This window comes from Orcinus orca, chromosome 4 (assembly GCF_937001465.1).
Source record: "Orcinus orca chromosome 4, mOrcOrc1.1, whole genome shotgun sequence".
NCBI classification, from domain to species: domain Eukaryota; kingdom Metazoa; phylum Chordata; class Mammalia; order Artiodactyla; family Delphinidae; genus Orcinus; species Orcinus orca.
In genome coordinates this window covers 111,686,958-111,700,602 of record NC_064562.1, presented here as the reverse complement: position 1 = coordinate 111,700,602, position 13,645 = coordinate 111,686,958, and the positions used below count along the sequence as shown (strand labels likewise).

Genomic DNA, 13,645 nt, shown 5'->3' with positions numbered 1-13,645 from the left:
CTGGGCGCCCACTCTGTGCCGTGCCCTAGCTGCGAGGCTCCAGCGCTGCAGTGGCGAGCGGGACAGCCAGGCTCACAGCTCTCACAGAACTCTCAGTACTGGTGGCTAACCCCGTGTTAAGCTCAACCTCACGATGCGGTATAGTTGTATAACGTGTGAAGGAGACCTGAGCTAGTCCCAGGGACCTGGATGGGCCTCCTGGAGGAAACAAGTATATGGCTTAGTTTTGTTCATCCTGTTTTCCCCCAGTGCCTAGGGAAAGTTCCAGCAGAATAAAACCCCTTGCTCAAAAATATACACTCATCCATTCCCCGTTTCTCTTTATGCCATTGCAGGCTTCAGTGTCACCATCTTTCCACAGTTTCTTTTTTCTTGGCGTTTTCTTTTTTCTTTCTTCATTTCTTTTACTCCTTACGTGTCTGCTCTGCTCCCGCTAAATGAAATGTGCAGTGTCTACAGTGCGTGGCCCCAAGAAAGTGCTTTTACCTTCCTCCTTCAGTGATTATGTTGCTGTTACTCATCTGGACTTCCACCTTTTATTTCTTTTTTTTTTGGCCACACTACGTGGCATGTAGGATCTTAATTCCCTGACCAGGGATCGAACCCACACCCGCTGCATTGGAAGCACTGAGTCTTAACCCCTGGACTGCCAGGGGGGTCCCTGGACTTCCACCTTCTGAACCACCAATTTAGCAGTGATGATGTTGAACTTCATTGTTGAGACACAGATTGGAGCAACTGCTTCCGGAAAACTCTCATGGGAAGCATAATCCCTCCAATGGCTTGGGATGAAAATTACACAGATCTGGCCTGACCAAGCTAGAGCCATACAGGCCGTTCCTCCTTCACCAGATGATGCTAAGAGCTGTTTGGGATGGAAGTGCTGGGGCGTGGCACTTAAGTTTGCATGCTGAGGAATGGTGTTTCTGTTCTTAAGTTTGCAGAAAATGCCTGTGGTGTGGTCCAGGTGGTGCTCAATGGATCCATCAGTAACGCCTTTGATAGAAAGAGGTACTTATTTCTTTGCATCCTATTTGTAAGGGTTAGCACAGTCTCCTATTGGCCACTTCATCTTTAGAAGAATATGCTTTTCATGTTGAAGGCCAGTACTGAATCCGGGCTAAAAAAGGTAAAATGTTTGTATTCTATGGTGAGCTTTGTCTTTCGAAGTCAACACTTTTGTCCGGTTTCTCCATTGTTTAAAATCCTCCAAAAGTCCTAATGGTCCTTGCATGTGTCCAGCTCCTCCTCTTGGCTTTACGACGCCTGCTATAATCTTCTCAGCTCTCTCTCCCATGACACTCCATCCTGCCCATTTTCCGCCTTTGTTCACGCTGCTCCCCCATATGACCCGGCCCCTCCTTCCTTCTGACTGTCTAAAGTCTCACCATCCACGAAGATCTGCCCGACTCCTCTCTCCTCCCTGGACTGTATGAATCCCAAGTCAGCAGTAAGTCTACTATTGGGAACAGTAGGAGCTCTGCTGGGCATTTGACCTTCATTACCTCTTTGCAGACAGTGTCAGTGGTTTATTATAGTGGTTAAAAGCGGGGACTCCAGAGGTCATGACATCTCACCTATGTGACCTTAGCAGGGCCCCTGTAGTATGTATGTACCTGAGGAGGTGCTGGTGATATGAAGATTAACTGGGATAATATATGAAAATGCTGAGCCCTGTGCCTGACAGAGAAAGTGCTGGATGAGTATCAGTTATTGTCCTCTCCTTTGTTTTTTATTTTTTAATTAATTTTTAAAAATAATTTAATTTATTTTTGGCTGTGTTGGGTCTTCGTTGCTGCGCGGGCTTTCCCTAGTTGCGGCGAACGGGGGCTACTCTTCGTTGTGGTGCATGTGCTTCTCATTGCGGTGGCTTCTCTTGTTGTGGGGCACGGGCTCTAGGCACGCAGGCTTCAGTAGTTGTGGCATGTGGGCTCAGTAGCTGTGGCTCGCAGGCTCTAGAGTGCAGGCTCAGTAGTTGTGGCACACAGGCTTAGTTGCTCCACGGCATGTAGGATCTTCCCGGACCAGGGCTCGAACCCATGTCCCCTGCATTGGCAGGCAGATTCTTAACCACTGTGCCACTAAGGAAATTCCATATTTTTAATTAATTTTTCTTAGAGTATAGTTGTTTTACAATGTTGTGTTAGTTTCTGCTGTACAGCAAAGTGAATCAGTTATACATATAAATATACCCACTCTTTTTTAGATTTCCTTCCCATTTAGGTCGCCACAGAGCACTGAGTAGAGTTCCCTGTGCTATACAGTAGGTTCTCATTAGTTATCTATTTTATACATAGTAGTGTATATATGTCAGTCCCAATCTCCCAGTTCGTCCCACCCCACCTTCCCCCGCTTGGTAACCATAAGTTTGTTCTCTACTTCTGTGACTCTATTTCTGCTTTGCAAATAAGTTTATCTGTACCATTTTTCTAGATTCCACATCCACTCCTTTAACCACTGACTCTGGTCACACTCATGCCTTCCTTCTCTAACCCCCTTCCGTACTTACAGTTTTTACCACGTTGATTACCTTTCCAGTCTCTCTTCTTCAGTCTTTCCCCGGATAAGTCTGACTGAGAGGAGGGAGCATGTATTAATGTGCCCCAGGCACTCCACGTGCCCCAAATTAATTTTCCTTCTCTCCTCTTTCAATGTTTAATTCCACCAAGAAACATTCGTCCTTCTATCTTCTTCTGACCCCAACCTTGTAGGTTTTTGGGTACAAGTGTTAACATTCCAGAATTTTGTAATCTGATATTAGGGATCCAAGTACTTGTAACAGGAGTGGTAGAGACTAATGGGGAGAGTTTAAGGCTGGGGTTAGAGCAGGACATCGGGGTCTTTCAACGATGTGCTTCTCAAACTCAGAGAGTGAGTAGATCACCTGGCGATTGTTCGGCTGCAGGTTCTGATTCAGCAGGTGGTGGTGGGCAGAGATTCTGCAGGTCTAATGAGCTCATTACGTTGGTCTAAGGCCCACTCTTGGAATAGCAAGTACTTAAAGAATCAACATCAATGTACAGATTAAGAATCTTCTTTTGAGAATCTTACTCATTTAGGGTCACACTGAATGAGTAAAGATGCCTGATTTTAATGCAAATCATGGATCACTTCCAAAGGGTAAGTTCTAACCAATGGCACCCCGCCTGTTGGCTTTTCACAGGGGCTGTGGATGCCTGAAAAATTTAGTCTGGGGTTAACAATGTTCTTTGTCTCTCCCATCTTAGCACTTTTGGACGTGTGGAAGTCCATAACTTGAATCCAATGAAGGTTCATACGCTACAGGCTTGGGTGATCCATGACCCTGGAAAATTTCCCAGGTATATGTTACTACCTTGTACCCATATATTCTCAGGGTTATTTCAGGAATCAGTCCATGAAAGAGTCCACAGTCACAGAAATGCATTGAGAAAGGACTGGCTCAGGAAATGAATGGGGCCTTACTCTACATTTACCCCATTCCAACAGTCTCTTAATTTTATTTCCATGGTAGGTATCTACGTAGTTCACACCTTTGGCTCCCCTGCTGACCTGTGAGCTCTTAGAAGCTACCTCTGCTTCACCTCTTTACCCCAGGGCCTTGACCAGGGCCTGCTACCTGGAAGAAACCAAGAGACTCAGGAAATGTTTGTGAGCTCTTGCTATTTTAGCACTTTCTTCTTTTTTTTCCCCAGTGACTCCTGCTCGGGTTCCTCCATAAATGATCTGAGACAGATTATAAGGCAAAGAAATATCAAATTTACTTGCCAGGATAACTACAGGTAATTGATGTCTTCCTGAAGAAGAAATGGCTGTCTTGCCATCCACAGGCATCTTCCCTTGGGCCTTGATGGTGATCTGGGTGGTGACCTATGGTGAACTCTGCTCTTCCCCCAGCTCAGCCCAGAAGGTGTTTCCAGCCAGTGGCCTCCTGCTGTCCACCTTCCCTCCTCTTTCTCTTCCTTCCACACCTGACTCAAGCAGTTATTTTCCTGTAAAGCTGACCCAGACTTTGAGGGTATCTTTCCTGGTTTCCCACATGAGAGGCCTGACCCAGAACTCCTAGCTTTCAGAGGAGTAGAAGCATGTTTTGCCATATACAAAGGATTTATAAAATCCTTGTGACTTGGCATAATTTTGCAGGTGAGGTTTCTTTAGTTGGGTCTCAGTGTAGACGCCTAACACTTGGTAAGTTGCCAAATGGCAGATTACCAAGCTTTATCATTTTCTAATGAAAAAATGTAAAATCTTAAAAAAAATACTTACCAGTAATACATGTTTATTGGAGAAAAGTTTAAATTACAGATAGGTATATATTTTTAAAGTCACCTGCAACCCTGTTATCAAAACTGGGACCCCTCTCCCCTCACTATTTTTAAGAAGTTGTGGCCAATACTTAATATAGACAGAGATCTCTGCTAAAAGCATCTTTGGAAATTTTCCCATATGTGATAGCTTGGAACAAGACAGATGCAGAGAGAAAACTTTTCTTAAGGAATGTAGAAGCTGAAACGTTAGGATACTTTTCCCATCACTTCCCTATCACCTCCCTTTCCCACCAACCATGTCAGAAAAACAGAAGGACAGATTCAAAGAACATTCAGTGAGGCCTTTGTCTCTCAAATGACCTGAATTCCCCATCAGTCAGCTGGCTTCTCTCTGGAAACTGCCAGAAAATAACAGAAGCCTTCTACAGCAGTTAGATGGGAAAACAAACAGAACAAAGGAACAACTATAAAAGAAACATGGCAAACATCTGACCAGGTTAAGTTACTCAAAGATACTTTGCATTGAGAAAATGGAATGCTAAAACCTAGGACAAGATGGGGGAATGTAGATGAGTCGTCCCCAACACTCTTTTATCTCTTTTCTTACATTTAGCATTCCCCATTTTTTTATGAACGGCCCAAACTACAGGCTCTGGGTAAGCTCATTCATTCTCCACCTGGGAAGAATAATTAAGCATACCTTCCCCCATGGGCTTGTATAGTGGCCCACCTAGGAAGACGTGATTCGTAAGTCAGCACCTGTCACTCAGAGCACCAGCTCATGTGACCTTAAATTTGGGGATCATATTTGAAATCCCTGTTGTTTTTCTCCAACCATGAGGTCATGATATACTCGGCATGCCTCCTTGAATTACCAGGAGCCCTTGTTGTGTCTAAGAGTTCTGTGTCTTTGCAAGCTGCTTGTCTCTAGGGGAGCCCAAAGTGAATGTCATGGATATAGATGTAGACTGTAGTCTAAATCACTCCATCCCAAACATACTTTCCAATTTAACCAAATTTGTCCCGCTGTTTCAGTGTGATTTTTTTTAATAAGCAAACAGAATTGTAATTACATTTACATGGATTAGACCTTCTACTGATTCTATTACCTTTTAATAAATCCCATTACTCAGAGACAAACACGATTGACATATGGCTGTATATCCTTAAAGTCATTTTTTCCATACACACACTCAGTTTTATAAAATATACACAGATTTTCTTTTTTAAAATTTTTATTTATTTACTTTTTTAAATGGCAACTCTTTTTTGCGGTACGCCGGCCTCTCACTGTTGTGGCCTCTCCCGTTGCGGAGCACAGGCTCCAGAAGCACAGGCTCAGTGGCCATGACTCACAGGCCCAGCTGCTCCGCGGCATGTGGATCTTCCTGGACTGGGGCACGAACCCGCGTCCCCTGCATCGGCAGGCGGACTCTCAACCACTGCGCCATAAGGGAAGCCCTATTTTTTATTTTTAAAATTTTTGTCTGCATTGGGTCTTCGTTGCTGTGTGCGGGCTCCCTCCTTGCGTGGGCTTCTCACTATGGTGGCTTCTCTTGTTGCAGAGCATGGGCTCTAGGCGTGCGAGCTTCAGTATTTGTGGTTCATGGGCTGTAGAGAGCAGGCTCAGTAGTTGTGGTGCACGGGCTTAGTTGCTCTGTGGCATGTAGGATGTTCCCGGACCAGGGATCGAACCCGTGTCCCCTGCATTGGCGGGCAGATTCCCAACCATTGCGCCACCAGGGATGTCCCCAGAATTTCTTAAGATATGTTTTTCTTAAGATATGTTTTAAAATACTACTTTTTGGATTACTTTAAAAATAGCAAATAGGGCTTCCCTGGTGGCGTAGTGGTTGAGAGTCCGCCTGCCCATGCAGGGGACATGGGTTTGTGCCCGGGTCCGGGAAGATCCCACATGCCGCGGAGCTTCTGGGCCCATGAGCCATGGCCGCTGAGCCTGCGCGTCCGGAGCCTGTGCTCCGCAACGGGAGAGGCCACAACAGTGAGAGGCCCGCGTACACCCCCGCCCCCCTCAAAAAAAGCAAATAGTCAGATTGCTTTTTCTGGCTAGTGTGCCCTAGTGGCATATTAAAAAACCCTAAAGGTGCATTTCTCCTTTTATGTTATTTCAAGATACTCTGTCTCTATCCTCAATGTGTTATCCAACATATCACAAGTGTGTCCATTTTACTGGAACATTGGATGTGGATATTTATATATTATTGGAGAGAGATAATCTTAACAGCACCATTGCTGCTCCTTTACCAAAATTGACTTCCCAATAAATGAGAAACTAATTAAGCAATGTCTTCCTATTCTCTTCATTTACTGTAAAGCAAAGGTGGCTTCAAAAATCCTAAATAGTCCTCTAAAGATTCCTTTTCTGAAGCATTATTTCCTTAAGGAAGAAGATACTTTTCCCTCCTAGAATGTATTCATGTGGGGAATCTCAGATCACTGTATTGGTGAGGATGGCTTGACTCTCTACTTAGAGCCACTATACCCAATTGGTCATGACAGTTGGCTAGAGATGAGCCTGAGATGGCCTATCTTAGAAACAGGGGTACTGGTAGCTGCTTCTAAGCCTCTCGCGCTCTCTCTTGACTCACATTTAGCAAAATCAGATTCAGCTGCAACTTAAGGAACCACTTACCCTGCTCTCCACCCCTCTCCTCCGTGTGCTAACCACTCCCATTGGACCCTGTGGCTTTGTTATTTGATTTTTATGAAAGCGAGAGTCCTTCACCTGCTAATACTTACCTAGGATTCTTTCTGTGCCAAGGATTGTGGTCCTTTTGCTGATGGCCGCCAGCCATCTCCCAGAGAGTCTATGACCTCTTGCTGCCTGACGCTTAGACCCAACACTTCCTCAGGAAGTTTTTGAAGAGAAAGCAAATCCTCAACAGAAAATATGGAGGTCCCTCCTCGTAGGTTGCTGCTTCTGCTGCTTCCTGACTCTCAGCTGACATTCATGGCACATATCTGTGACTTGTGTGAGCCAGACATTTTCATCTCCACATATTATCATCAAACATCAGTTATTTATTTCTATGGCTTTACAAGTGAAATGAAGCTAAGTTGGGCTGTACTTTCAGTCATTCACTCTTGGACTTGACCTTTCTCCTTGTTGTCACTGCAGGAAAGAAACTTGGGTGGATGCTAGGTGGTCGATGCGTAGTTTTGTCGTTAACAAAGGGGCTTCTTTCATTGGTGAGTTGACCATAGGTGTATTGTACTGCCTCTTGATCTCCTTTTTTCCTTTCTCGTCATAGCTCTGGCAAGTTCCTTCAGTGTGTGAAAAAGCCAGGGGATTCATCTTGCAGATGAGCCAGTCTGCGTGGTTGAGGCCCTGCAGTATACATCAAAATGCACGACTCAGGAGACACGCTCGTGGAAAGCTGAGGATTCGGGGGAATTCTCTGTCATAATATCAACACTGGAGATGGGAGCCTTTTCCTCTAGAGTCTTAAAATAACTTATGTTATTGGCATAGTTTTTATTTCGATCTCCTAATAATCAAGAAAGATTAATTACTGTATAACATTAGAGTGGAAATTTTATATTATTTCATTTTAATTTTCATATGATGCTTTATGTTATTAATATGTTGGTAACATCCTTTCCCTTGAAGAATGACCACTCCAAGCCTCTCTTATTGGCAGGTCAAGAAAAGTAAATGCCCAGACTTTTCAGAAAAGGTTACATTTCCAAATGAATGACCTTGTTTCGGGATATATTTTTGTACCCTTCCTACAGATAAACTATAACCCATGCCATGGTTATGGGTCATGTTGGGAAAAAGATTCTGTAAGATATAAGCTACCCACACGCTTGGTGCTTTACCTCTAATCCTTCCGATAGCCCTATGAGGTTGATATTATTATCTCCCATTTGTCAAATGAGAAAAAGGAAGTTCAGAGAATTTATATACTTTTCCCAAAATCATACATTTAGTTCAAGGTAGAGAATGAATTTGAACTCAGCTTTATTCAACTCCAAAATTCATGTGCGCTATCTTTCTAGACTGATAAAACCAGATGGACAGCCCTTATGTTCTCTTCCAATAAATGCATGTTGGATTAAATTAAATACAATAGAATCTGAAATGTGATTTTCTAGATGGCTTCAAAACAGATACTCTTTTTGTCCTCTTCCTCTTCCTTCTCCTCCTCATTCTCAGTGTCTTATTTACGTAGGAGGCAGTTAAAATATATATATTTGTTCTTGATGTGACAATTTATTTCTCACTTGAATTTTACTTGATTAGTCTTGCTCGGGGATTATCATTTTTACTACTCTTTCAAAGAACCAACCTTTAACTTTGTTGATTTTCTCTTTCTACTTATTTGGGTTTTGCTTTTCTCTTTATTATTAGAGATATAGATATTCCTTCTAATCTCTTTGGGTTTCTTTATTCAGCTTCTTAAGATGGAGGTTTAGATCATTGATTTTTCAGTACATTTTCTTTTCTTATATGTACATTTTAACACTATAAATTTTTCTCTGAGTGCTACTTTAGCTGCAGCTCTTAAAATGTTTGGATATGTCTCTTTTCATTATCATTTAGTTAAAAATATTTTCTGATTTAATTGTTATTTCAAAATGTGTTGCTTAATTTTTAAACATCTGGAGATTTTCTAGTTTTTTGGTTAAAACATAGATGCATTGAGTGAAGAATTAATAAGCTAATTTGAGAATCCTTCAGGGAACCCACTAGGTTTGTTGAAAACAGCATAAATTTTGGAGTCAGACACTTCTGGGTTCATATTTTGGCGTCATTCTGTGATCTAGAATGAAGTACCTAACCTCTCTGAAATTCAGCTTCTTTGTCACTTAAATAAGGATTATAAACTTACCCTCTTCAAAATGTGGTAAGAACTAAAAAAGATGACAAAACTTGACAGTCTAGCATAGTGTCTCATATGTAAGAAATCACTCACCCCTGTCTGCCTGCCCCTGGTTGACAATCCTGTTTCCTTCAGCAGCCCCTACAGCTACAGCCTGTTCTCCACTTAGGCACATCCTTGTGGGATGTAGTCTTGGCTGGACATGAGAATGGATGCTAGGGACCTGTTCTGATTAAGATTCAGACTTGCCTCCTGCCTACCTGCAGAATGTCCTCAGAAATAGCTCCCTGCTAATCCACTGGGTAACCTGGCTGTTTTCTTCTCAAGACTCTGCCTTATTTTTGGGCTTGCTTGCTGAGTTCTGGATCCTTTAAGATACCTTCCTGTTCACCAGGATACCCCATGAAGTGGCTCCCTGTGTTAGGAAAATTTTGTTCTTTATGTCCCCTTTCAGAGATGAAATGGATTTAGTAAAAATCAATTTGTGAGAATCTTCCCCCAAGAAGACTCATTTAAGTGTTTAAGGTCAAAGCTGGTGGAGACCAAAGAGGAGGCTGGTCCCAAGGCTTCACACAATGCTGCAGAGAGCCCTGAGGAGCCCTGGAGGTGGCTGGGGGCTGAGGTGCTATTTTCTTCTTGCAACACCTTTGTATCTTCATTACCATGATGTTTCATCCCTGCCTCCGTTCTCTCTGTAGTTCCAATTTTGCACCTTTGCCATTGAACATGCACTTCTAGCCCTAAGGACTTTCTGGCCTGCGTATCTAAATAGATCCTCCATATCGCTCTTCTTATAAGTGACATCTCTACTGAAATATTGATTGCTTATGAACCTCATATTCTACTCATAAACCTGCTATGCCCTGTCTCCCCACTTTATTCTTGTTTGCTCTAGGAAATCCTCTTACTATGCCAACTTGTACCCACCATCATACTCACTCAAAGGCTTTTCCAACTCCTAAAGGCTCTCTATTTTCCTTCTGTAATGGTTTATGACCTCATAATATTTGAGGCACACTTTCAAATACAGTTCTGATACTTGAAAGGATACACATATATACATATGTATGTATAACTATGTGTATGTGTACACACACTTTTGTGTTACAAAAAACAGTGTCTCTCAATCCACAGTGATGCCACATTCAGTGGGTCTTTCTTTAGCCCCATGTCACTGATTATGTTGTTCTGTTTCATGCCACATCTGTGTCTCTTATAGACCTGGCAGACAAGGCCAAGTATATATCAAATATTTTGGCAAAACACATTCTTTCTTTGGCTTGACAGCTGTCTGTGCATTTTAGCTCTTGTTGGAAACAAGCTCAACCCAGAAGTGCACACTCCCCAATGGAAAGGATGCAGCAGGAGCCATGTTGACTTACTTCCTGGCATCCCATTCCTCCTGAGAACAACTCCTAAGACCGTGACTCGAGCATCTCAGGTAGAATCTGTACTGCACAGAATGACTCTGTTTTTGTGGGTTTTTAAAAGGCAAGTACTTATGTATATAGGTAAATGTTCTGTATGGCAAATTAAAATTGTATGAAGTAAAATGTTAAACCTAGAGTATAACTTTAAGAGGCATTTTATAAATGCAATGTTAACCTAACATTTTTCTCACAGTTTTTTAAAAATAATGAAGCAATTTATTTTTACTACATGAGTCATCATTTTAATATGTGTTTTTTATCAATCCATCAGGGAGTCAGTTGCTACCCCGAGAGGCAGTGGTTGGCTGGCCCTCACATCACACACACAAAGCACAGAAGGGTTGGAATTGGTCCCTGACAGCATTTATCCTTGAACTTCATTCACATGGGTTCACATTGCCTTTTTCATCCTTTAGTCAAAGTGCAAACAGCACAAGGTAGTGGGATTAAGAGACAAGTGACCCAGTGAGCAAGTTCATTAACATCTGTGAATCTCCAGTTTGGAATATATTTATAACAGATATAAATGAGTTATACTGTAAAAATAATAAATGAGTAATAAAGGACTTTGTGGAATCATTCTTTTAACAACAATTGTGTCTGCAAATACTGTTTGACCTCACTTATATGCGGAATCTAAGAAAGTCAACTTTATATCAATAGTAACAGCAAATAGAATGGTGGTTACCAGGGCCTGGCAGGTGGGGGAAACTGGGAGATGCTGGTAAAAGGGTGTTGTGAAGTTTTGGTTATAAGATGAATAAGCTCTGGAGACCTAGTGTACAACATGGTGAAGAAGGTTAACAATACTGTGTTGTGTATTTGAAATTTTCTAAGAGAGTAGATCTCAAGTTTTTTCACCACACACACACACACACACACACACACACACACACACACACACATAACTATGTGAGATGATGAATATGTTAATTAGATTAATTGAGATAATCATTTCATAATGTATACATATACCAAAACATCACATTGTATACCTCAAATATATATTTATTTGTCAATCATACCTCAGTGAAGCTGGGAAAAAACCTGCAACAATTATCTATGGGTTTGGAGGAAGAATTAAACAAGCTGGAGATGGCCTTCTAAAGGCAACACATCCTCTCACCTACCCCACCCCAAGGTCAAGTGAGTTGGGCAACTGGAAGAAAGGATGGATCATCATTCTGGGTATGTCTCGTGAGTGTGGGAGGCTGGAATAGGTGCCCAGAGGAGTCCAAACTCACAGTCTGTTGAAGACCTGAAAACCCTCACCCATTCCTCTTTGTCCTCGGAGACATCAAAGAAGGAATAGTGCTGTTTGCTTTCCAAGAAGAATCTCAGCTTGGAGAATCACATGATGACACACCTTTCTTCTGTTAAGAAAACTCACTTGAGACTTTCCAAGAGTCTATGTGATGACATAGTGAAATTTGTGATTCTTAATAAGGGATGTAAGTGTGAAACAACATTTAAAATCTTGATACACCATGCAGACTTGCAGAGAAGAGAAAACTAACACGTGTTGTACACATGTATCAACCAGTGACATCAGCTGCAACGGCTGAATACAACTCTTGCTGGAAATACATTTTCTAGGGAATCTCAGAGGCTGACAGGTTCTCTGGGAGGGCAGGAGAACAGTTTGGAAGCCACTTAGTCAAGAGCAGCACCCCAAATGACTCCACAGACCGGTCGGGTAGAGGAGTCGTTCTTGCCCTTAAGGGCACTCAGTTGTCGCTTTGTCACTGTCAGACGTGGCCATTGTTGTTTCTGGGATTAGAAATAACTGAAGTGAATGGCGCATGGTGGAAGCACACTGAGCATGGCACCTGCCTCCCAGGTCTGCTAGCCTCACGTTGACGGTCATACAGATCCATCTGATCTCTAGGGCCTGACACATGTAAAGTGCTTAGAACAGAGCTCAGTTTCTCCACCTGTAAAATGGGGGTGATAATTGTGCCCATCTCTTTGGGTTGTTTAAGCTTTAAGTGAGAAAATAGGTGTACAGTTCTCAGAATAGTGCATAACACATAGAGTACCATCAAGGTTAGTTTTTTAAATTCAAAAAAATGCTAGAACCTGTTTTTATTCTGGAGGAAATTGCTTGACGAGCCTACTTGGTTTGGAAGCTGAGGCCCTGTGACCCTGTGGGCAATGGAGAAGAGGGTAGGGAATGGCCCTCTTGCCAATGAGCAGGGTCAGCCACACTTTCTCTCATCCTAGGTGAGTTTTGAATCATCCTAGATGGTTAATACTTGCCCACTTGAGAGGACTGGGCCAGAGATCCTCCTCAGACCTTTCACTAAGAGCTGGCTCCCATCGCAAGCTGGATACTGACAAAAGGTATCAACATGCACACTGCCCCCCAGACATCAATCTAAGAACTATACTTTTCATTCTTCAAGCCCACCCAGAGTTCAACAACCCCTGCTGTCATTGCCAATCCAAGCCCCTGCTCTTCCGACCACCCACTACTCCGGTGGCTGTAAAGGTGGGCAGCTCTCCTTGCTAGAATAAAATCAGAAGACAAAAGCGCTGGAAGAAAAAAAATGTGCTGGAAGGACAAGCTCCCTCCCAGTGAATATTGTACTGAAAGGGCATTGGAAAAGGGTAAGACTTGGAAGAAATAAGGTAGTTAACTGGAGCCTTTGGTGCAAGAACAAATCTCCCTTTGTGAAATCTCCCAGTTCAGTTCCACAGAGCTGCCTTCCAGGGAATTTCCTGGAATGGGTAGAATAATTAGATCCAAGTTGACTGCTGAAGGGAGAAAAGCGCCTTGGGAACCACTAGGTCTCAGGTCACCCTTAGCTGCTGGGAGTCTCTGACTTTGGCGCCGGGCCACAGAAGTCACGAGCTTCTGCACGCACAGCTTGGCTCTTGTTGCAGAGCACGGGCTCTAGATGCGCAGGCTTCAGTAGTTGCAGCACGTGGGCTCAGTATATGTGGCTCACGGGCTTTAGAGCACAGGCTCAGTAGCTGTGGCGCACGGGCTTAGCTGCTCCGCAGCATGTGGGATCTTCCCGGACCAGGGATCGAACCTGTGTCGCCTGCATTGGCAGGCAGATTCTTAACCACTGTGCCACCAGGGAAATCCCTCCATTATTTTCTTCTTTTTCTTTTT

The 13,645-nt window shown here is 43.0% G+C and overlaps 1 protein-coding gene across 1 annotated transcript in view; it reads left to right on the top strand.

Annotated features, from left to right (window-relative positions):
- CD38 (CD38 molecule) overlaps nucleotides 1–11,118 on the top strand; it is a 41,712-nt gene extending 30,594 nt beyond the window's left edge. The window contains exons 5-8 of the mRNA XM_004282542.4: nucleotides 938–1,011; nucleotides 3,228–3,320; nucleotides 3,675–3,761; nucleotides 7,520–11,118. Of these exons, the coding sequence (XP_004282590.2) occupies nucleotides 938–1,011; nucleotides 3,228–3,320; nucleotides 3,675–3,761; nucleotides 7,520–7,574 (309 nt within the window). The 3' untranslated portion in view covers nucleotides 7,575–11,118. The remainder of the gene's footprint in view (nucleotides 1–937; nucleotides 1,012–3,227; nucleotides 3,321–3,674; nucleotides 3,762–7,519) is intronic.
- The last annotated feature ends 2,527 nt before the right edge of the window (nucleotides 11,119–13,645 follow it).